The sequence below is a fragment of the Myotis yumanensis genome, unplaced genomic scaffold, assembly GCF_028538775.1.
Source record: "Myotis yumanensis isolate MYYU_CA2020_CCGP unplaced genomic scaffold, mMyoYum1.0.hap1 SCAF_17, whole genome shotgun sequence".
In the NCBI taxonomy this organism is placed as follows: Eukaryota; Metazoa; Chordata; class Mammalia; order Chiroptera; family Vespertilionidae; genus Myotis; species Myotis yumanensis.
This window is the reverse complement of record NW_027223768.1, coordinates 9925046-9950162: the sequence shown is the minus strand read 5'-3', so window position 1 is coordinate 9950162 and position 25117 is coordinate 9925046. Positions and strand designations below refer to the sequence as shown.

The 25117-nt window shown below is 46.7% G+C and overlaps 1 protein-coding gene and 1 long non-coding RNA gene across 4 annotated transcripts in view; one reads left to right on the top strand and one right to left on the bottom strand.

Moving 5' to 3' along the window:
• The window catches only part of LOC138995784 (uncharacterized), an 80551-nt gene that overhangs the window by 12189 nt on the left and 43245 nt on the right, over positions 1-25117 (bottom strand). The gene's annotated exons all lie outside the window — the stretch shown is intronic.
• VTCN1 (V-set domain containing T cell activation inhibitor 1) overlaps positions 18036-25117 on the top strand; it is a 33725-nt gene continuing 26643 nt past the window's right edge. For both annotated transcript variants that reach the window (XM_070396485.1, XM_070396484.1), the window contains exon 1: positions 18036-18135. In XM_070396485.1, the coding sequence (XP_070252586.1) occupies positions 18104-18135 (32 nt within the window). In that variant the 5' untranslated portion in view covers positions 18036-18103. The remainder of the gene's footprint in view (positions 18136-25117) is intronic.

Genomic DNA, 25117 nt, shown 5'->3' with positions numbered 1-25117 from the left:
TCTTCCAGACCCCCCAGGAACTCCCCCCAGGACAGAGACCACAGGACAGACAGCCATGATGCAAGGTCAGTAGGACTGAGTAAGAACAGGAGAGGACTTTTCCCAGCTGCTAAAAATGTACAGAAAGAGGGGGTTTCAAAATGCAATTGCCCAGACCATTAAGATTTTATGGTTAGGTACCAGGCTTGATTCCAAGAGCCATTTAACCCAAAATATAATATAAGAGAGCCATTAAGAACTTTACTTTGATCTATTTAGCCTCATTTATAGCCTCATTTTTGGGGGGGGAAATACCCATTTCGTGTTTCCTGCTAGAATGCTGTGAATATATCTTCCTCAGCCCGGAGGTAGACACAGACCTGCAGTGTTGGGGACAATTGTGAGCAGATGGTCCCAGCTACCCAATTCATGCAAGCTTTATATCTGCCTAAGAGAAGACAACATTGTTCCCAACTAGAGAACAAGAAAAAGTTACCTTAAAGGGTGGAATTCTGAATGTCAACTCCCCCTTCTTGCTTAAATTATTCTATAAATCAAATATTCACGAAGGGTTGCTTATCTTTGCATTAATTTCGAATCCTGTTTTATGACCATGATTGAGGACTCAAAGGTTATTTTGCTCTTTGTTATAATTAGTAAGTGGTTTTATGTTCCTTGATTATGATAAATTTGTTTTCAAATTTCAATATAATATCTAAACTGATCATTATCACAAATAATGTCAGTACTTGACTATCAGTGTTCTTCTCTCAGCAGAAATAAATGATCCAAATTTTTTAAACAAATGTATTGTGGGTTTCCTTTTTAACTAATGGAGGAGAAACAAAAAAAACAGAATGATAAAGTATATTTTGAATCAAACTCGAGCTCAATCATTCATTCAACAAACATTTATTGAGTACCAACTACTGGGCTGAGTCCCATGGAGCACACAATAAATCACACTTCCTGCACTCATGGAAGTCATGAATTACAGGAAAGAAGACATATAAATAAATAACTCTGAGAAAGGTAAAATGAATAAGTACTGAAAGAAATGACAGAGTTCTTTGGGCAACAAAGGAGGGGGAGAGGGCACCCAGCTGAGACAAGAGACATTCCCTGGAGAAATGGGTGCATAAACTGACCCCTGTTAGAGGCAGGACCTAAAGTGATGCGAGGGAATGGAAAACCACTGATGGATGGTGTAACGGAGCAGAAACTTCATTTCTTTAATGTGACCTTTCCTCCTTTCCTTTTGATTCAAACTGGCCTTGTCCTGCCAAAGAGCACCCTGACTTACTGCCTCCCCCTCTCTTGCACGTCCACTCTGTCAATCATTAAGCCCTCAGGACAACAAGGTTCTGGTCAGCATCAAATAATCTTAAGAACAAAGCCTTGAGCCTGTTGACCACAGAGACAGGGTTTCAGCCAAAGTAGAGATGGCATCTAGGCCTCAGCTGTGTTTTGGCTCCAGAACGACCCCACTGACCACATCCTTGAGAAACCAGACGAAGTGACACCATGGCTGCTGCAATGATCAACTACCCCTACTCTAGCGCTGACCAATCAATAGAAATCATGACCCTAACACTCTTGTCCCCTATACAACCCATCCCCTAGAAGCCATCAGGGAGCCAGGTCTTTAAGCACCAGCTTACCTGTGACGCCAGGCCTAGCATCATTTCCTCAAACAATAAACCCTTACTCTCTTGGCTGCAAACTCCTGCTCGAATTTGACTGGGCTTTGAAACAAATGCCTTTAGTCCGGTAACAATCTATAATAATAAAAGTGTGGTATGCTAATTAGACCGGACAGCCAAATGACCTTCCGGACGTCCTTCCAGTCAACCTTCCGGATGAAGCCAAGGCTGCAAGAGCAGAGCCCCTTGCACGAATTTCGTGCATCCAGCCTCTAGTCATTTTAGAAAGAGGAAGTGACAGGGATAAACTGAGTGATTTAGAAAGCAGTCAGATACTAGCTCAATAATGACTGTAGTGATTCTAATGAAATGGAGATGCTTGAACCATATGAGACTGGTGTGAACAGTGAGGGGGGCCAAAGTTTTCTACCCCCCAAATATGCCTTTTGGGATATTGATTATTTTAAACTGGTTATTTTTAAGAAACAAAGACTCAGAACCTTTGACCTTCCCCCTTACCTACCTAAAGGAATTCAGATGGAAAAACCTGCCTAAAGGAATTCAGATGGAAAATTCCTTTCCCCGTTGTTGTTGGTGCTTCTTTCAATGGGGAAAGGAATTCAGATGGAAAGGAGCCATTCACTGTACTAGTAGCGATTCATTTTAGCAATTCACTTTAGCATATTCACCTTGGCATATATGAATTACGTGTGGCTGACAGGGAAAAATCTGGCAAAGCCTGTTTGTTAGACTCCTCTCTGTGTCCCATTGTTTCTGGGTGGCCTGACAAGAATTTGTTTACCACATGTTTGCTCTTTCTCATCTTCCTGTGAGTTGCCTTCCTCCGCTTTGAAGTCCAAACCACCAGCCCCATTTCTCCTCCACTTATAAGATGGCATATAAGCCTCAACCACCTCGTTTGTCCTCCGGGTCCCATGTTCTTGCAGAATCCCTAATGTGAACATATGTGGTGAGTTGGTTATTTTCTCCTGTTAATCCGTCTCATGTCAATTTAATTCTGAGATGATCCAGAAGATCTGAGAGGGGAAACTTTTCCCTCCCCCACATTGGAAACTAAGGAAAAGGGGGCTTCAGGGTCTTACTTGTCTTGGTTCCTAACGCCTCGTAAGGAACATCGTAAGCTCATAACAAACATTTCTTGGGAGATTATTGAAAGATTCAGTGCTGCAAAATAACTAAGAAGTTGAAGCGAGGGAAAAGCCATTAGGTGGTATAACTGAGAGGTTGCTGGGTGATGAGGTGGAGGGTGGGGTTATTAACCAGGTCAGGGGCATGGAGGAACTTGGCTTCGGAGCCAGGAGATAATAGTGTGCAGTGGCAATTAGGAAAGTCAGCAGTGGAGAGTGGACTTTGGCGTGGCTGAGCTGATACAGACGACAGAGAGGAGGAGCTTGTGTCCAGGGTGGTACTAGGACAAGTGAATAATGGCTGATCCCTAAAGGAAGCACCATAATTATTATTAGGAGTATAGGGTAATACAACTCTTAATGGCCATTTGTAAGCTGCCTGCCACAGGAGAACAAAAGACCAGGAAAATCTTGCTGAACACCAGGAGTCAGACCACATAAGGAATTGAAACTGTCCTAAAGACACCTGATCGCACACCTGCATCCATCCACATTCCCAGGCCACCACCTCAGCCCCCAAACCCACTGATGACAAAAGCTTCCCGCAAGTGACTACATGTACGGATGAAACTCCAGCTCCTGGGTGCTGCCATCATCCACCCAATATCCCCTTGGCTCCATGCTATGCAGCCCTTCCCTGTGGGTATCCCATCCCCCACCCCACTTTTTCTTAATGAATTAATTTTTCCTTAAATCACCATCTGTGATGGCTCTTTAGCCTGCCTGTGTGCACTACCCATACTAACTTTTCAATTATGTGCTGAATGATTCTTTTCCAATCTCTTATAGGGCCGTCTGTGGGAGTATGTATGCGTAGATGTATTTGTGCTTACACATTTGTGGGGGTTTGGATCCATGAGGGTAGTGTTTGTTAAAAGGAAATAGTGTTTTTATCTATGAGGATATATATATTTGTACCAGTAATTGTGGTTGCTTGACCAACTTTCTCCCTCTCTTTTTTCTTCCCTCCTTTCTCCCATTCTTTGCCACCCATTTTCAAAAGGTTCTAATTTAGATATCCTAATAATCAAAAAGGGAGTACAGCAATTTGACAAAGCCATACCTTAACAAGGCCCAGGGACGAATGGGAGTGGGTGCTGTTTTCAAGCTGAATTGGTGACGTAAAGTGTTTCAAAGGAGCCTGAACCCACTTTCCCACTGATACGTCAGTGTGTTCGTTAGTGTAGGTAGCTAGATATTAATAAAGGAAGGGAGCAAAGAGAAAGGGACATTAAGAAGCATAATCAACTAGGAAGCATAAGCCTGCTTCGCTAGGAGGCTGCAGCTTCAGTCACTCCCCAGGGGACCTCTCAGTCCCTGATGTGGGCAGCAAGGACCATTAACTGGTCATTACTGGGGTTAGGGATAGAACAATAATGGGGAAGTTCCTCTGCTGGGTGCATACCCACTAGAAGCCAAAATGGCACGGAGGGAGGTACTTCCACTTTGAGGCATGCACAGTAGGAACTAAGATAGTGACCATAACGGGGAGTGTCTAGTCTGGGAAAAGGATCGGATTGGATAAGGAACATAGAACCCTGGAGGATCTAGGAAATGGATTGGTTATGGGAAAGACTGGGAAATTGATCAGCTACTTTGAAGAAGCACCTGGCCCTTCCCAAGCCCAAGGTACTATAATCCAAGCTTAACAAAACAAAGTGCGCTCGCGCTCTCTCTCTCTCTCTCTCTTTCTCTCTCTCTCTCTCACACACACACACACACACACATACACACACACCCCTAGCCCTGTTTATTCACATGTTCTTTCTCCATAGCAACCATGTGACCCTAGCAGCCGCCTGTGCCCTGGCAGCCGGGTAGACCAAGCTGGAGCACGGCCAGGAAAACAGACTAAGCTAGCCGATGGGGACAGAGACATGGACTGAACCAATGTCGCAAAGTGTCTGGACACAGGCCTATTTCTGGGCCTGATGACGACGAGGCTAAACTTTTTCCATGGCACAACAAATGAAGATGAGACACGGGGAACCCGGGGGCAGCCTTCTATTTCCACCCAAATAAATCTTACCACGCCACTCCTCCCATGCGTGGGTCTCCTGGAAGCTTTCCTTGATAATCCATGAAAGAATCCAATCCCACCGGCAAGAAGTTGCCTGCCCTTCCTGGAAGTGTGTTTCTAAGCAAAAGCAAACTTTGGTTTCCCTTCCACCTGTGCTCTCTTTGAACTAATTTGATCAGAAAATATGATCTCAGAAGGCTTTCCCCAACCCAATCAACAGCATCCATTATCACTTAGTGGATAGAAACCTAAAAAAGTAGTTCAAAAGTGTAACATTTAATCTTTTTCAGAGTGGCCCACTACATTAAAGTATCTCATAAAACAAGGCTACCTTCCAAATCTCTGTTGCTATAAAATTACCTTTAAATAAAATATCATAGACTTTATGTCTTGACATAAAAACTATCTTCCTGCTCATAGACTAATAAAATTTCCTGAATTTCAGTACATGCCGTATCTAATAGAGTAATGACTTTTAATCAATCAAGCTGCCTACTCTATGCAGACTTAATAGTAGTGCAGCTAATACCAAGCCAGAGGAGTGCCTCGCCTGTTTTTAATGACCTCATATCAAATGGCTAAGATCCTCCCTTGGAAATAAGTTCTAATTTAAATATCCTGGCAATCAAGAGGGGGTATTTACATGTAATTTAGAAAGTTCCCAAGGTCTAAGTCAGCCGTTCCTGACTATAAAAATGTGTGGAGACACTATGGTTGTCGCAATGACTAGGAGATGCAATTGGCACCAGTCACATCAAATCTCTTAAAGTTATCCACCAGGCGGTTTCAGGTCTACATGCATTTGTTGCCTCTTCCTACAATGTTCTGTCTCCCTGTGTCGGTTATTATTATTATTATTATTATTATTATTATTTACATAATATAAAATTTAGCATTTTAACTATTTTAAAGGGTACAATTCAGTGGTATTTAGTACATTCACTAATTGTGCAACCATTATCAGTACCTAGTTCCAGAACATTGTCATCACCCCAAAAGGAAACCCTGAAACCATTAAGCAGTTACTTCTCAATTCCCCCCCAAATCTTCTGGCAACCACTAATCTGCTTTCTGTCTTATGGATTTGCTTTCTCGACATTTTAAATAGATAGAATCATGCAATTTGTGGCCTTTGTGTCTAGCTTCATTCACTTAACATAATGTTTTCAAGGTTCATATTGTAGCATATCAGCACATCATTTCATATTATGGACAAATAATATTCCATTGTATGAGTATATTTTATTTTGCTTATTCATTCATCCATTGATGAACATTTGGGTTGTTTTAACCTTTTGGCTATTGTGAATAGTGCTGCTATGAATATTTGTGTACAAAGTTTATGTTTGCACCTGCTTCAATTTGGGGGCAAACATAAACTTTGGAGTGGGCTTGCTAAATCATATGTTTATTTTATGTTTAGCTTATTGAGGTGCTACCAACCAACTGAGCATCTTTTTTTTAATGCTCTCCCTAGGATATGTTTATTTATTGATTTTTAGAGAGAGAGGGAGGGAGAGAGAAACATCAATCGGAGACCTCTCATACGCAACCTGACCGGGGATCAAACCTGCAACCTAGGTATGCGCCCTGACCAGGAATTGAACCTGCAATCTTTTGATGTATGGCCTACCAACTTAGCCACCCTGCCAGGGCCAACTGCGCATCTTGTAAGACAACCTCTTTGAAGTCTTTCTTGGCCTGTTCTTCCCCCTTCCACCCAAGACAGCCCTCCTCCTATGTATTACCACTCTTTCCAATGTACACATCTCCCCGAGCACCTGAACTTGAGTTTAATAACCTTATATTACCTGCCCCGTTAGTGGACTAACTCCTTGAGTAAAGAACCAGGCATTATTTTTCTTTGTATTGTTTGTTTACTGCAATTCGGTGAATTGTAAGCTCTCAATAAATCTTTGCTGGGAAAATGACAGTTCTCAGTGCAGAAAAGACTTAGCTCCAAAGAGGGTGACTTTTCATTAGGGGAATGAATTACTTTTGATGCTATAAAGTGGTAATTGCTGGTTTTAACTTTAATTGCTGGGGCTGTGTCAGCACACCCAGGTTGCTATTATATTTTTATGCTACAGCTTTTGGACCTTAAGACTCATTTGCAAAATCTATCTAGCAGCCAAGTGACCTCAACAATGTGGGAGGAAATTCTCAGAACTTCATCTTCGAATAAGTCTGAGCTGCTGGGCTCCTCCACTGCTACGGTGATATCGGAAAATACTGTATTTTATACGCCATAGTTTTGCCTAGAGATAGTTCGAGAAATTTTGGCAATCTTGCAAAAATCACAGTGTTTTAATTAAATTGCTTTCAAAGTTGCTTTACTTAATGGGTCATAGGACAAAGAATTTCCTAATGAAGTGAAAACAAATGGGGGGTGGCTTCTCATGTGAGCGTCCTGTTAATTGGAACCACCAATCAGAGGCGTCACGTGACGGCTCCCTGGTGGAATGATTTTTGCCTCTAAGTCAGCATACAAAATTAAATGCTGAAAAAGGGTTGACTTTCCAAGTGCAAAACTGCTGAGAGTCAGACAGAGAAGTATGAGGCATGGCTTCTGTTTGCTGAGAGTTTATAATCTAGCTGAGGAGGTAGGGAATAGACACATAAAAGATAATTATCAATTTAGGAGCATGTAAGAGCTAAAGGAGTAATAGAAACAATTGGTGGCATTAGGCGGTATGGGGTGGGGGAGTAGGGAGAGACGCTACTTGTGCAGTCCATGCTACTTGAGCAGCACAAGAGGTAGCTGAGACAGGCAGAGAGGCTGTAGCTCTCCAAGTGAAGAGCATGATGAATATCAAGAAAAAGCAATGGCTAAGGACCATCGAGTAAATTAGTCTAAATGGAACACGATATTCAGTAAGGGAAGAGGGGGATACAAGAATGGCACAGGTAACTTGGGAACCAGATTTTTAAAAAGCATTGAACAGCAAAATTAGTTTACACCTTATCTTACAGGAATTGAGAAACTCAGCTTCTGAGTTGGAAAGTGACACGTTGACAGGTAGAGCTACGAATACGTAATCTAACAAGGTTTATAGACAGGCTTACGGGGAGAAAATAATGGAAAAGGGAAATAAGTTAGGAGACGAATGGGGTAGTCCAGCTGAGAACTGAGAACGTGAACTACAACAGTGGCAATGGGGATATGAGAAGGAGGCAGTAGGAGGTGGAGGGATAAAATTGGGTTTTCATTAGTTTTAGAGAAGCATTCTAAAGCGTTGGTTTTCCTGTTTAATATATCTATTTCTATTTCATATGTTCTAGACACTTCTCTATTGGAAATCAGGACCTCCTACTCCACAACATGCCACTTTGGTTTAAGGGTTATCTTGAGCTGAGGACAATTAAGAAATAGACATAGGAGAAACTGTCTGCCTCCCCCTTACTGCCTAAAAGCAGGGCATAAATTTCCCTTTGTAAAGGTGTCTCCTTCTCCAGCACCACGAAGAGAGCACTTTCAATCACTGGAGATGACTGGTATCACTGAAGACAGCAAGCAGTACCTTGAGTTTGCATAACAAACCTTACTGAGCAACCTTTAGCTACCATACTTTTCCTAGTCACCTTCCCACAATTTACTGTCCCTAGAAGCCCAAACTACCCCCACCTTTCCATTGTCTAGTCACCACTCCATGATTTATCACTGTGTTAAAGTGGCATATAGGCCCCTGTGTCTAACCCCCTTTCATGCAAAATGAAACCTTCTCCTGTTAACTTGTCTTTTGTCAGTTTAATTAGCAGTCTCTGGGGAACTAAACCTAAGAGGATAGAGGAAAAGTTTTTCCTCTCCTACACTGACCATTCAACAACGCCTTCAAGAAACTGACCAATACTCAATCGGGTGACCACTTTCATTTATAGTCTTGATTCCAAATCTCAAGTGGATCCTAAGCGCTGCTGGGCAATCTGAATGCATTACTCTAGTAAATTCACTGGAGTGTGAGCTGGTCTATTTCAAGAGCCTAGAATGGTACCTGGCACATAGCATGTACAGTGAATGTTATGGACAAGCATTTTACACTTTCTTCTCTTTTCAAAGACCTCAAACATTTTCATTGCAATTGATATTCTCCTCAGAATTAATCTGAGGAGAACCACGTACTCCCACAACAAAGGGAACCACCCCCGCTTGCAAGCTTTCTCATATTTGCTTCTTCCCATTTATCACAAAGGACAGCTTCCCCTGGCTCCAAACTACAGCTGACTCCCCCAATTGTACACTGCATCCCATCCCCTCCTGCCTACTTGAGACTTTGCTCCTACTCGGGAAGTTCTATAAGGGCAAGAAATGCAAGCCCCTGCATCTAGGGCCCAAGAAAAGGGGTCCCATGTGCCACTGGCTCAAGAAGCATGAAAAGAACCTGAAGACCAAGAAGCAGCGGCAAATGGAGCAACACTAACCACTTCGGAAGTATATGTTCAAGGCCTGAGCATGACGGCTTCAATAAAGCACACACAGGCTGATATTATGTAAAAAGAATAATATTCATCCTTCATTTCCTGAGTCACTTTCCAACTCCCATATTCTGTCCATTACCCCCTTTGATTTTTGTCTGCATTTGCTTATTGTCTGTCTCCTCCCAACAGAATGAATGTTCCATTGGAGCAAGAACCTGGTCTTGTTCACCACTCTAAGGCCACAACCTAGAATAGTTTCTGGTACATAGTAGGTACTGCTGCAGGTTAGGTTCCTTGGGGAGGAGGCTCTGAGGTGGAAATTCCTTCATTTCTGAAGGGAGATCTGAGAGGCACATCACAGTGTCTTCTATTGTCTAGTCCAGGGGTGGGCAAACTTTTTGACTCGAGGGCCACAATGGGTTCTTAAACTGGACCGGAGGGCCGGAACAAAAGCATGGATGGAGTGTTTGTGTGAACTAATATAAATTCAAAATAAACATCATTACATAAAAGGGTACGGTCTTTTTTTTTTTTTTTAGTTTTATTCATTTCAAACGGGCCGGATCCGGCCCGCGGGCCGTAGTTTGCCCACGGCTGGTCTAGTCACTATTCTGTGATTTATCACTCTTTGTTAAAGTGGTAAATAGGCCCCTGTGTCTAACCCCCTCAGTAGCACTTAAGAAAGTGGTTGAAAAGGTGAACTTATTGAGATTCAAGAACAGAACAGATGGGGTAAGGGTTCAGGCCATGCAACAGAGGGAGGAACTGAGAACCGGGCGAGTGAATCCTCATGCTCCGTGTCCTCCATGTGCCTGCCTGGTGTGTGTGCTCTATGGGAGATAACGTTGCAGACCATGTGACCCCTGCCCTCCAGAATGGAGCCTGGACACAAGCACCCACGGAACAGAGCAGCGTGTTACGCAAAGTAGTGCTTATAGAGGGAAAGAGAGGGGGGCCCCTTCCAGCTAGGGGGTGAGGAGAAAGGTTGAAGGCCACGCGGGAGAAGCTCCTGAAGCCTTGAAAAAGGGACAAGGTTTGGCAGAGCCAAGCAGGAGGAAAGGCGTCTGGCTGGCTAAGAGGTCGTAGTAGGTCAAGGGCTCAGATGTACGAAATCCTGGGCCGTGGGGTCAACAATCCTCTCTCCTCTCCTCTGGTACTTAGAGTTGGCATCTTCATGGCACATTAATCCCTCCAATGCCACACCACGTGTGAGTTTCAAGTTAAATCTTAAAAGAGGAAAGTGTTGCCGCTTTACCCACTGATTCTATCAGCCTCAAGGGGGCGATTAGTAAGAGTTCTAAGTGACTTGTTCTATTTCTAAAACTGTAATGAGCCAGTAAATCCAATCATCCAAGCTATTACACTGTCCATTGTATTTGGGAAACAGAGTGTAATATATAAAGAAAAAAACACACCTCTCGCAGGAGAAATCAGCGGAGCAGGTAGCTGAGTCCCTGGTTTTAAACGCTTAGAATCAAATAGGTGTAAAGATCTTCACTAGTGTAACCTTACAGATGAGGAAACTGAGCACAGAAAGGTGAAAGGCCTTCCTCAAGGTCACACATCAGATCAGTGTCAAAGGTAAAACCCAACAATGTCAGAGGTAAAACACACAGCCCCCAGGCCTCTTAAATGACCCCCTAGATCTTTGGCCAGGGCTCCTCAAAGGATGCCTGTTTCCCCCCTTATTTAATGAACAGCAACAGGAGCCACTGGCCAACCCAGGTGCTTGGTCAAGTGGCAGTTCTCACCTAATTGTAACCCCTGCAAAGAAGAATTGTTAGCATTGGTAGCTAGATATTAATAAAGGAAGGGAGCAAAGGAAATCGGGTATTATTTAGGTATAATCAACTAGTGAGCACACGCTTGCTTCCCTAGGAAGTTACCGCGTCACACACTCACTCCCCAGGTCCTCCACCCTTGGAACCTAATCCCCCGAAGCTGGCATCATGGGGGAGGACTGAAAACAGGAGAAAGTCCTCTGCTGGCACATACCCATTAGAAGTCAACATGGTGCAAGGGGAAGCACTTCCACTTTGAGGCAAGCGCAGTAGGAACTAAGATGGAGTGCCAGCTGGGAAAAGGATCCAATTGGATAGGGGACACAGTATCCCCAAGGACCTAGGAAAGAGATTGGTTGGGGGGGGCGGGGGCGGGGTGGGGGGGAACCAGCACCAGCCTGCAAAAGCTTGGGAAGTTGATTGGTTCATTTGAAAGGGTGCTTGGTATTTCCAAGCCCAAGATAACATAATCAGGTTAACAAAGAAGGGCTCTCTCTCTCTCTCTCTCTCTCTCTAACATGCTCACCCTGTTTGCTTGTATGTTTTGTGTACACATGTAGGTCTAGCAGCCACCTGGGGCCCACGCAGACTGCGCAGGCGCCAAAGGACTAAGCTTTCATAAGGCACAGAATCTCTGCACACTGGTCTTTGTTCTGGGCTTGATGAAGACAAGGCTGGACTTTTTCCATTGCGGGATGGAAGAGATGAGATATCAGGAACCTGGGGGCAGCCTGTATTTCCACTCAAATAAATCTTACCACGCCACAACCTCCCATATGTGGGTCTCTCGGAATTCTATCCTTATGATCCCATAAAAGGACCTCACTTCCACCAGCAAGAGAATGACATTAGCTGAGTAAGCTAGGAGTCTGTTTGCCTGTGGTTCATGAATGGCCAGCTGAGAAATAAACAACGATGGGTTTTATTGTTGGGTAAGGGATGATTTACAAGGCCCTGGCAGAAGTCACCAGACTTGGTTCTGATGGAAAAAAGAAAATAAGGTTGTGATTTCTGAGAACAAAAAAGGAGTCACTTGAAACCACAGTTCCAGCTTGAGATTCCTGCTTGGCCTTGTGTTTTCCTGACAGCTAACCAATTTCTGTTTGCACAACCTAATCAAGCTGAATAGCAACTTCCTCATATGCTTCTAAAACAGTCTTGTCTCCCCGTCCTTATACTAGAAGTGGATCCACTATTTCTTAAGTAACTAGATCCTTTTGTTCAATGGCAACCTCAGACTTTATGTTGGAATGTGTGGGATATCTTGTGACCACACCAGGGACAAAGATGAGAACTGGGTGCCAACACTGGTCACAGCAGGTTCAGTTCCTGGTCAGGGCACATACAAGAATCAACCAATGAATGCATAAATACGTAGAACAGCAAATTGATGCTTCTCTCTCTATCTCTAAAAATTAATTTTAAAAAATTTTAAAGCATAACCCATGGACGTAGACAATAGGGTGGTTGAAGCCCTGGGGTGGGGGGTGGGGGTGGGGGTGGGAGGGCAGGCTAGAAGGGGTCAATGGGAAAAGAAGGGGACATGTATAATACTTTCAACAATAAAGATTTTTTAAAAAAAATTTTAAAGGAAATAAGTCCTATTGTTCTTCTAGTACGTTTGTGCCTCATTAATTACACTTAAACGCTGACCCATTTGGAATGTATCCTTGTGTTCACTTCACACTTACATTTCTAACTAACATACGGCCCTCTTCTATTGGGAAGGTTGTTATATCAGACAGGAGAGGCAAAGTTATATCCAATAACAAACAGCTCCCAAATCTTAGTAGCTTTAGCAAGGAAGGTTTCTTTCAAGCTCATGCCACATGTCCATCGTGGTTCAGCATAAGCTCTGCTCCGTGTCAGCTTTACTCTAGGGCCCAGGCTGACGAGCCCCCGTCCATCTTTAACACTGCCTTTCCCACGCAGGAGAGAGACCATGACCACGCACACCGTGCCTCCTACAGCTGCCTTCAAAAGTGACACGTGTCCCTTTCAGTCACATTCACTGGTTAAAGTGAGTAACACAACCAATCCTGATGCCAACGGGATAGAGAAGTACAATCCTCCTCTGAGGAGGAACGATAAATATTTGGGACCAACATTTCAATCTTCCATCATTGTCCTTTCTGTTAATGTGCAGCTTTGGGAAAGGCCACACATGGAGTCTGAAGTAGGCTGGGGACCTCATCTCAACAGCTGGGTCCGGAATATCGTCACTGGCCTGGGGTTACGCATGTCAGAGCCAAAACAGCCCCACCCCTAACCTTTCTCCCCCAGGTCTCCTCTTATTCTGCTCAGAGCAGAAGGCACGCATGTAGTCTGGAGAAACAGAGTATAGAAAGGGAGGGGGAACAGGCTTCACCCACAGACTGTTATGGATTGAATTGTGTCTCCCCCCAAAAATATATTATAGCCCTAATCCCCTAGTACATCAGAATGTTATCTAATTTGAAGACAGGGTCTTTACAGAGGTAGTCAAGTTACAATGAGGTCACTAGGATGGGTCCTGACCCAGTATGACTGGTATCCTTACAAAAAGGGGCAATTTGGACACAGACACATTCAGAGGGAAGATGCTAAGAAGATACTGGGGGAAAACAGCCATCTACAAGCCAAGGAAGGAGGCCTGGGACAGATCCCTCCCTCACAGCCCTCAAAAGAAACTAACCCTGTGATTTCAGACTTCCGGCTTCCAGTCCTGTGAGACGATGAATGCCTGCTGCTTAAGCCACCCGGTTGGTGGTACTTTGTTACAGCAGCCCTTAGCAAACTAATACCGGGAACATCTCCAATTGCTTACTAGGGGCTGTCTGGATGCTATTTTGAAAGGGTTTCTAGAGCAACACTAGACTAGCAGGAAAGAGAGCCATGGTCAACTGGTAAGGTCTTCCATGAACGTGAGAGTGGGACAGTATTAAATCTAGAGTCCGCTGACCAGATCATGCAGGCTCCAGCACATTGTGGCCCTGTGATAGCACCAGGGGTCCCACCAACTTGTGAACAGGTGAACTGATGGGCAGGGCTGCCAGGAGTCCATACCTGAGGGCTTCGCTGAAGGATGAGGGAGGGGAATGGAGAGCAAGGATGGCACCTGCCTGGATAGTGGTCCCCGGCCTGTCTGCGGATGAAGCAATCAGTCCCTTCCCAATAACAGAGCTCTAGCTACTGGCCAAAGAAAGTCAAAGTCTGAAACAAAATGACAGCTCCTGAATATTTTACAAGATGTCAACTTCCCTTTCAATTAGCCTTTTTGAAATGTGCTGTGTTAAGACCACAAGGTCTGCTCTTCCCAGCTGGGCTGAGTATTACGGCATTTCTTCGGCTCTAGCAGAGTATCGTAAGGTTCCAAAGCCTCGCTAACTACAAGGTGTTTCTCAGAGCAGGTTTCAGAGTGCACTAGAGAAATATTGATGAAAAGGCCCCGCGGTGTGGGTGTAGTCGTTGCTTTCAGCAGGTGAGGGCTCTCTTTATTTCCTTCCTGCAGGCAGATTCAACAATAAACCTTTTTTTTTTTAATTTAAACTCTGAGGCATTAGTGTGTGTGCATGTGTATGTGCGCACGTGTGCGTGTGTGTGTGTGCGTGCGTACGTGTGTGTGTGTGTGTAAATGTTTTAGCATGCTGGGAGCTCCATGGAACACCATTCCAATCTGGAAGCAAGAGAACACTTTTGCTACAGGTACTAGGGTTCACGTAGAGGCTCCCAGCAATGGTAGTAATGTGAGGTCTCATCTGAAGTGACTTCAGAGGCAGTGACCCTCAGAGAAACTTGGAGCAGAGTAAAATGAAAGGACAGTGTAACTATTGTTTATGTAACCAACACCCCAAAGTAGTGGCTCAAAGCAACAATCCATTTACTTGCCCATGACTATGCTGGTCAGTAATTTGGGCTGGGCTCAGCTGGGTGGTTCTTCCATTCATCCAGGGTCATTCACGTGGCTGCAGTTAGCTGTCAGGTGGCCAAGGGCCTGGTTATGGAGGGGACACTCATCTCTGCTCCACACGCTTTATCACAAGGTGGTGGAAGAGTCCTCAGCAGCCAGAGAGGGCAAAGCCCACGTGCACATGTCCTTTTCAGGCCTCTGTTTACATCACACGTGCTCATGTCCCAAGGTCAAGCCCAGAGTCAGTGTGGGAGGGGACTGCACAAAGGCTTAGTACAGACACAAAGGCATGATTCCTTGGGAGCCTTCAGTGTAAAGAATCTTCCAGTTTGCTTTTCTGAGAACCTTTGTAAACTGTCCTGAGACCCTCAAAGGTAAAAGTGCCGACAGCCGGAGGTTCTACCTTAGGAGGTGGGTTCAAGAGCTGGTGAGATCTTTGTTATTTTCATTACTATGCTCCCGTCTGTACACACAGGCAAGTAGGTCTGGGGAAACTGAAATCATTGACCTTGACTAATCTCTTCATCTCTGAGACTCAGTTTCCCATTTGTAAAACACAACCCATAGGGTTATGGAAAGGATCACATGAGCTCCCTAGCCTTTTATGAAAAGTGCAAAGCTCCACACGTAAACAGATGCTCTTCTATCAGCCAGGATAGGCTACGGGGGAAACTTTAGGCTAGTGCACAGGGGACTGCACAGACATTCAAGGAGAACATAGAGCTCCAGGTGAGTGGGCTGTTTAAATCATTTTTAAAAAATTCATGAGAAGACCTTTTGGTTCCAGATAACATTAACTTAGTCTCTCCTTTTCCTTCATCCATCCTTCCTTCCTTCCTTTCTCTCTCTCTCTCTCTCTCTCTCTCTCTCTCTCTCACCCTCCCTCCCTCCTTCCCTCCCTCCCTCTCTCTCTCTCTCCTCCCGCCCCTTCCCCCAAGACAAAGAGAAAACAGATTTTGTATGTTTCACACATCTGCTTTACTTTTTGTTCTAGCCCTAAATTGTTTCTCTATCTCATATGCAACTTGTTCTCTCCTGCATCTAATAGCCTCAATCCAGTTTCCGAGATGTCTCAGCTTACAAGGGTTTGATGGATTACACTCCAAGTTGATCCCTGCTCGCCCATCCATCAAACATTACCAAGTCATTTTTGTGTATCTGGCATGGTGCTAGGACTTGGTGACACGAAGATGAATGAGGCATAGTTTTTATCCTCTAGGAGCTCACAGCCTAGTGATGAGATAGATGCATCAACAGGAAATAGGACTATTATGGTGTGCTATGAAAGAAAAATGTGCATTTATTCAACAAACATGTTAACGATCCCTTACTCCATGCATGCCTTATGGTGTGAAATACAAAAACGAATAAGACGCCTTTCTATTGCTAAAGAGTGTCTAGTGAAGGGGCTGGTTGGACAAGTCAACAAGCACCATGCAGGACCACAGAAGTAGGCACGAGGTTCACATGGGAGCCCAGAGTGTAGCTCCTGTCAGATGCAAGTGGTGGCGAAAGGTTTCCCATAGAATTTACATAAAACCAGAAATGGGTGAGCGATGGATTTGAGGCAGATAGAACAAGAACAAAGGCAGACCGGCTTGGCAGAGAGTGACGTTCGGGAGAAACCCACAGCAGCGCAGCATGCCCGGGATACAGGGGAGAAGGGGGAGAGTGAAATCGGGAGAGGTAGGCAGAGGCCAGGCCACAGGCGCTGGAGAACCACGGCTCACTTTAACCTGGGAAGTGGTCCGACTGATCAGATCTGCATTTTAGAAATATCGTTCCAGCAGAAGTGGGTAGACTGACACATGTAGGGGCAGACTGGGAGCAGGACAATGAAACAGGAGACTCGTTAATAATTTGCTTCAAATGGGAAATGATGAGAGATTGAATTTAGGTGGTACTAGTGGGGACAGAGAGAAGGGGGTGGCTTTGGGAGGCATAAAGGAGTGTTATGGGCAGAATTGCGTCCTCCTCTGGAAAAATTCTTATGCTGAAGTCCTTACCGCCAGTACCTCAGACTGTGGCTGTACTGGAGACAGTCTTTAAGGAGGTGATTAAGGTGAAGATCATTAGGGTGGGCTCTGATGCTCTATGACTGCTCTGCTTATAAGATCTGGACACAGAGACATACAGGAGGAAGACCACGTGACAACACGGGAAAGATGGCCGTCTACCAGCCATGCAGAGAGGCCTCAGGAGAAACTGATCCTGCCGACACTGTCATCTTGGACTTCCAGCCTCCAGAACTGTGAGGAAATAACTTTCTGTTGTTTAAGGTACCCAGTCTGCTGGACTCTGTTATGGGAGCCAGAGCAAACTAATATGAGGAGGAAGAATTGGGAGACTTGGGGAGCATGGGGATGTTGGGGCGAGAGGAAGAGACAGTAGAGGGCAAAGACGTTCAGGTTTGGGACTGGGGCACTGTGGCATGTGGGGCAGCCGTTTTCCAAGCAGGTTAGCCAGTTGGTGGAGGTTTACTATACGGGTCCGCTTCCTCCAGGGGATGCGGGGGCAGGCGGGGGGAGGCACAATATGAAGGGAGCCAGCTTTATGCCTCAAGACGAGCCGTTCTAACCTAACCCAACAGCAACGGCTCCTGTGCAGCGCATATTCAGTGTCTTTCTGGAGCCTCAAGATAGCTGTGAGGTGAGCAGGGCAGGCCCCACCACCCTTTCACTGAATAAAACCAGCTGGGCAGTCTCTGTGCCCGAGGCCAGCTCAGTCTTGGGGGACAAACTCAGCATTCATCGTTTCTGACCCCCAACCTTCCTGAGGTCCCTCAGCACGACCCTCCCCCACGAGTGGCCCCGCGTGGGGACGCCAGCCTCCAGCTTCTCGGCATGGCCCTGACTCCTTGAGTGGTCCCAGAGCTTTCTCACTTGGAGATTAAATCTCCATCCCTGGCGCTCCCCCACCCAGAGGGTAGGAATACCAGCCCTGAAGCAGGGGTCTGGGAAGCTTTGCTGTCACAGGTCAAGGCCTGGAAAGGCAGCTCCGCAGGCCTGGCCTCCCTGGCGGCTGGGAGCAGCAGCCTCCGTGCCTGCAGGGACGTCTGCACAGCAGCGCTGCTTCCTCATACCTGAGCCTCCACCGCTGCACGCACACTCCCGGCCTGAGCTCATTATTTAAGACCAGCGCCCCACTGGCTGTGAGTCACACACCAGGAGGGCAGAGGCAGCGGCATTCTCCCAGCACCAGCACGGGGGAAGGGACCCTCCCTCGCCATGGCGTCCCTGGGGCAGATCATCTTCTGGAGGTAGTGCACACTTCTCTGTCTCTACAGGTGAAGGGGGCAGGGGTGGGGCTTTGGGGGGTGCTGAGACGGTCGGGCTGCCCCATAGGTCCCCATCTGTACCCTTATCTGATCCCGTATTGGGCTGCCAGGAGCCTGGCTGGACAAAAACCTAACTGAACTTAACATTACACCCCAGACACTTGGGGCACCCGTTCAGGGATGGGTTGGTTTTCTGCCATGAAGGGCTGACACCTGCTGGGACAGCTCTGGACCGAGGAGTGTGTGTGCCCGACTGGCCCTTCTGGGAGCACGGAGCCTCTTGAGGGGGCATCGAGCGGGATGGCATGAGGCTTGGTGGGAAGGAAGGGAATCGATGGCTGGTGATGGGTGAGGTGTAGGAAGCAGGATGAAGGACGGGGCTGCATATGCTTTGCCGCTTCTCTGGGTGTGATGTTCCTGCACGGCTGAGGAATTCACACCAGCCCTCCTCCACTCCCCGCTCCAGGATGGGGTCTCTGGTCTTCCTGGGGGCTCCTTGGAGAGGGGATCCTGTTGCTGCTGCTGCTGAGAAAAAGGCCTTTGTAGGTCAGAGCCAGCCCACCCTGGGGCTGGGATGTGGTTAGGGGTGAGGAGGAAGCAGCAGGAGAGGAGGAGTGGGCGTGTACAATGCTGCTGTGCAGGCGGAGCTGCAGAGCTGAGGGTGGAGAGCCCACGTGGACCGGAGGAGGAGGATTCATGGGCCCAGCCTCGCTCCCCAGAGGGGAAGGATGAAGGAAGCCCCATCCCTTGCCTGTCGCTCCTATGCCCCAGCCACCTCTAGTTGCCTCTGTTCCCCTTTCTGGGAGGAAAGAGAAGGAAAGGGAAGGAAAGGCTTTCCTGAAACGGTGGTGAGTCCACGTGGTCCCAACTCCTGCCAGGGTGTAGGAAGGCTGGTGCTCGTTGGTTCTAGAGGTCATTTGTGTTTTTTCCAGTGAAAGGAAGAAAAAGGGAGAGAGGAGAGAAAACCTCAGATTCACAGAAAAGTCTGTGAAGAGGCGGAGAGAACACTGCTTCCCAGAGGCAGCCTAGAAAATTCTCTCTTAAAACAAAAGGTCAGCTCCCTCACTGTGTCCACCTGAAGTGGCCAGTCCTGCAGCAGGTGCTGGGGGGCCACGTGGTAGGCAGGGCTGGGAGGCAGCACTCCCCTCTCTGTGCCCTGCAAGGACTCCGCTCACTGGAGAAGCAGCAGGTGTGTGTGTGTGTGTGTGTGTGTGTGTGTGTGTGTGTGTGTGTGTGTGGAGGGGGTCATCTGGACTCTTCTATCTGCAAGAATGTCCCCAAAAGCACCCACGTCAGAGGAGCCAGTGTTGTGCCAGTACTTCTATCTCCATGCCCTGGGCTAGATGCCTTACAGTAGCCTCCTTCAACCCTCACAGCAGCCTGTGAGGCTTAATTATCACTCAGAGACATTAAGTCATGTGCTCAAGGCCACACAGCCTGTAAGAGGCAGGGCAGCTTTGAAATCCACTCTACTGAACTCTGAAACCCAAGCTCTCTCCCCGGTGCCCTGCTCGCCCCCTCCCTGCCCATCCCAGCGCCTTCCCTCTACACTAAACCACAGTCTCATGGATGTGAAACACGCCCCCTTCAACAAGTGGCTGTTGTTCCAGGGACAGATATGTGGGCTTTCTAATAACACATTGCAACCAGCCTGGCTGGTTTTGCAGGAGGATTAGGAGACCACTGCAATGGACAGAGGCTCATCCTCTTGGCCCTAGGTCAGCTATTCAGGCTCTATAGTTGAAAGGCAGCAGATCCCTTGTGCAAAGAGGCCCCCAGGAAGAGGGTCCATGGGCAGGCTTGGTGGGAAGCAGGGTCAAGAAAGCTCGTCCCAGGGAAGCAGGTGGAGCCCCCCTGAGGGAACCTGGTATCCACTGTTGGCCCTAACAAACCCTGTCTTTGCCATAATTTCCTTAATTCAGGGCAATACTTATTGTCGAGGTGATGGTGACCACTGGTGGTGGAGGAGAGCTCATGAGAGGGCCTGCATGCTCTGCAGATCCAGTGGATCGTTCTCTTAAATAATCACTAGAGAGCTCACTACCTCCAGATCTCATGCTCACGTGCATGCAGCTCAGGGGTAGAATGCTGGAGGGCAGTTTCCGCTGTGCCTGACCTTTGTGGTACATTTATGAGCTGAGTGGTCAACACTATACTCCCCTTTTCCTCATGGCTGTCAGAGGGCACAGCACTCTCTCAGGGAACACTTGTTGAGTAGCTGCTAGGAGTCCCAGGGTGCAAGAGTCATGATCTCTGCTCTGAAGGGGTTACATTCTGGTAAACAACATTAACTGAGCACCTACTATGTGCTGAGCATTGCACTAGATACTAGAGCAAAGATGATTAAGACATTGATAAGATTATAGGCTAACGGGGAGAAAGGCTACTAAGCAGATAATTCCATAGTGCGGCTCATAAATCATGAGAAAACCTGGGAAGGATGCAACTTCCCTAACTTGAGGCTTTCGAGAAGGTTTCCTGAGCCAGGTGAGGGCTGGGCTAAGTCTTGAAAGATGAGTTAGCGGGATCCAGATAAAGAAGGGTGGGAAGGATACTACAGGCCAAGGAGTGGGACAGGGTAGGATAGGATAGGATAGGATAGGATAGGATAGGATAGGATAACAGAATAAAACTCATGAGCTACCATGGGAAATTAGAAAGCTACAAGTCCTCCGTGTCATCATGAGAGCATGAAGTTCCAGGCAGGGAGTGCCAAGATGAGGCTGAAGAAGCCGAGCCAGGTGGTGCTAGACTTTGTTTACAAGACCTATGGGTGATAAGGGACCACCGAAGGCTCTCAAGCAAGGGAATCCTGGTGGTTTTCACCTTTGGTGGGTCACTCAGAGGCAGTGTGGAGGATGGCTATGAGGACCATGAGCCAGGAGGCAAGGAGAGCAGCAGGAAAACAACTGCAGTCAGAAATACAAGGAATGATAAGGACCTGACGGTGAGAACAGCAGCAGGGATGGGGGGGTGGGGGGTGGGGTGCAATCCATTCCAGAAACATTTAAGACTTACACTCACACACTTTCAGAGCTTAAAATTTCAGAAAGTCAGTACGCCCACTCACTTTATGGCCGGGATCATTAAAATCAATTGTGCAACTTGCTCAAGGGTCATGTAGTTACAAGTGGGCAGAACAGAGCTCTGTCAATGATCTTACGCATACTGCCCGGTGACCTAGCTCAAAACTGTGCTAGACCCCGGCTGACCACGATTTACCCAAACACCAAGGCTCCCTAAATCTGAGAGACCAAAGCTCCATCCACATTTACCTGTGACATGTGAAGAAGTGGGGATCATGTGGATATGGAGTTAGTCTGACCTGTGTTCCTATCCCAGCTCTCCACGTCCCAGCTGGCTGACCCCAAGTAAGTTACTTAACCTGCGTCTCCATTTCCTCCACAGTACAATGTGGTTAATCGGACCTCCCTCCTCGAGTTGCTGTGGAAACTAAATTAGTTCACACATGTAAAGAGTTCAGAGCAGCACCTTGTACCTAGTTGGTCTTGATGTGTTAGTTCTGCTTATTCAGTTATTCCCTTCCACTGTTTTCCCAGAATAACAAAGTGACTTGGTGGGAGGGAGAGGAATGACAAGTTCAACAGGAGTGGTTGGGTTTAAGGGACCTGTGTGTCCAAATTCGGGGATCAGTGGACTTTCTAGTCCTTGTTCTGTGACAGAAGGGGAAATCTTTGGCTGGCTGAGGTGGCAACTCACTCAAAACTCCAAGTGCAGTCTCCTGGCCGGCAGCAGAGCATCCCCTGAGCCTGTTAGAAATGCACATTCTCAGGCCCGCCCTCCAGACCCACTGAATCGGAAACTGAGGGGCACGGCGAAGGGTTGGGGGTCAATTGCATTAGCGTTCTCTCTGGGCTCCCTGACTCCTCAGGGGAAGCACAGGATGTAAGCCATAGAGCAGCGGTTCTCAACCTGGGGGTCGCGACCCCTTTGGAGGTCGAACGACCCTTTCACAAGGGTCGCCTAAGACCATTGGAAAACATATATATAATTACATATTGTTTTTGTGATTAATCACTATGCTTTAATTATGTTCAATTTGTAACAATGAAATTGGGGGTCACCACAACATGAGGAGCTGTATTAAAGGGTCCCAGCATTGGGAAGGTTGAGAACCACTGCCATAGAGGGATACATTTCACCCGGGATCATTCCTCAGTCCACATTTCTCCTTAAGAAATGTCCTAAGGAAGGAACAGATGGGCCTTGAGGAACACAAAGGAAGAAGCATGAAGTTCCCGCAGGTACGAAATGCAGGTTGTATCTCCTTGTAGCAGCGCTCACAATCCCAAACCATCCGCCTGGGATGTTCCAGATTGACTAGCACATCCCTTCCTACCGCTCCCCGTGCCGCAGGGACGGGGAACACAGGCACTCTCCCTCTTTCTTTCTCTGCAGATTTTGAATAAAAATCTTCAGAGAATAAAAACCATGAAAGATTTCAGGAACACAGACACATCCATTTTAGCTTCCTATGAGCTGCTCGTGCACTCTTCACCACCACCACCCACATGGCCATTTTACAACTCTCTTCTCTTCCTCCCCTACCGCAGTCTCAGGTGACCATCTTGCTTTATCTGGAGAAAACAGGAGCCTGCAGACAGGTGCTCCGTCATCTGTTCACTTCCAAAACTGCCTGCTGCCCTCATCTGGGCCCCTTTTCCCTGCCTTCCTTCCCGGCTCCAGAGGACAAACCTCGCTCCTATCAAAGGGTGACCCCTCTGTGTCCTGGTCCACCCCACCTCACCTCCTCTGGCCAGCGTCATCAATCTCTCTTTCGCTACTCTATTATCCCCGTCAACATGCAACCCATATGTCAGTGTTTTCTATCTTAAAAGAATAACCCTCTCTAGCCCACAACCTCTCCAGCTCCCTCCCCATCTCTTCCTTCTCAGCACACTTGCTTGTTGAAAGAGCTGTCTGAGTTCTGATCTTCCTGGGCATGGTAGAGGGAGGTGCTGAGGCTCCCAGCACAGACTGAGGCCAGGCTGCCTGGGCGCAATCTCAGCTCTGCCACTTTCTAGCCAGACGGCCTTGGGTAGTTAGTTACCCTCTATGTTCCTCATCTGTACAATAGGAATGCTATTAGAATGTACATCAGAACAGTATAAGAATTGGGGGTGTTAATACATATAAAGCACTTAGCAGACACTCATTGTAAACGATGCATTCTTCGATTATGATTCTCTCTCAACTTTAGTTGAATTTTGTCCCCACGATACCGAGATATTGCTCCTGTCAATGTTAAATCTAATGTTGACAGCGCTGTTCTTGTTTTCACAGCAGCATTCAACACAGATGTCCCACCCCCTCCTTCTTGAAACACATTCTTCTCTTGGTTTCCATGACACAACTCACTCTCCTGGTTTCCCCTCCTCCGTCCTTGGTGAAGAGGAAGCAGGCCTCCAGGGGGCTGCTGGCCTGGGGGCCTCTCCCGCAGGGCAGCTTCTACCTGAGCCTGGGCAGAGCGGTCCCCTGGAAATGACCACCTCACCCTCTACCTCTAGCAGCTGAGGCGCTCTCAGGGCAACATCCTCAGCAAGACTAGGAAGACATTTTCCCATGGATACAGCTTCGTAAATGAGAGCCAGAGGCCCACACAAGCCAGAGGCCCACACAAGCCCGTGTCCTCCAAACTCAGCTGTCATTGTGTAGTTATGACAGCAATGTTTTCTGCTATTTCCCTTTCCCATTATAAATATATTTCTGAAACATTAGGATTGAACAGGTTTTTGAAGCCCTGCTGAAAATCCAATCATCATTTATAAATAGTGTTGCCATAGGATCCTGTTCAAAACTTCACATAACCAACTTAAATGCAGACTTTACAAAGCAACCACTGGGGACTGGAAAGGCTTGTAGATTTTGGGACTAAGTGGGTGGGCCGGCCCTTCATCAGGATGGGCAGGTAGAGGTACCCATCTCTTAGGTAACTGACGCCAGCCAGCTCAATGAGGTGGCCAGAGGAACATAATTTACCTAAGTCCTAGCTGGGAGGTCATCGGCTCCTTGATGCTATGCTCCCAGCTGCAAAGAAGAGGAAGGGGTACATTGGGATTTTCCCAGACATATTCTGGTATGGACTCAAAGCTTAAGGAGCAACTGGTATGATTTTTTTTTTTTTTTTTTACTGGGAAGCAATATAATAACATTTAAGAAAATTGAAAAAGAGGAAATGACTATTTTTTGGTTCTGCCCTTTTCAAACCCAACTGCAAATCATTTTATATCCTTTCATAATCTGCTTTTTCTATGGAAACTAGGTGGACTAAACTAAGTATTTTAAAGCAATTTTATAGCTAAAAACATCCTTGCGCCTTACTACTGCAACAGGTGTAACTCTACAGAGTGATGTGCATCTCCGTGCTTCCAATGGGGTGGGAAAGTCCTGGAATCTCCGCCCCGGGCCTGGCAGGACCCCTCCATCTGCTGCCTCCCATTCTGCTCAGTCCATTATCCTGTTGCGTCTGAACATCATGGGCCCAAGCACGTGACAGTCTGTATTTAAGCATCTAAGACTGTTTCCCAAGGTGAGGTCAGGGACACCAACTCTGCAACAGAATTTTCTCCAAGAGTCCTGTAGTCAAGCGAGGTTGGAAGACCCGAATAGTAATTGGTTGGACCATATGAAATTGCCAACATTTGATTGATTTTGACCTACAGAAATGATTATTTCAAACGGTTCAACCTAGTTTATACTCCCCTGGGACATTCACTATGCAATGAGCATATTAAAGTCCTAAAGTTAAGGAAATCTATTTGATTGTGGTTGACCCAATGTTATGAAAATGTAATCCTTTTAAACATAATACTTATTTATATACATCAGGGGCTGGAGTAATTACAAAAAAACAGAGGGCATGAACAGAAAGAAAGCACAGTAATGAGGGGGCCCCGGGCAGTACGGAGGGCTGAGCCCACGAGAGAAGAGCAGGCCGGTAGTC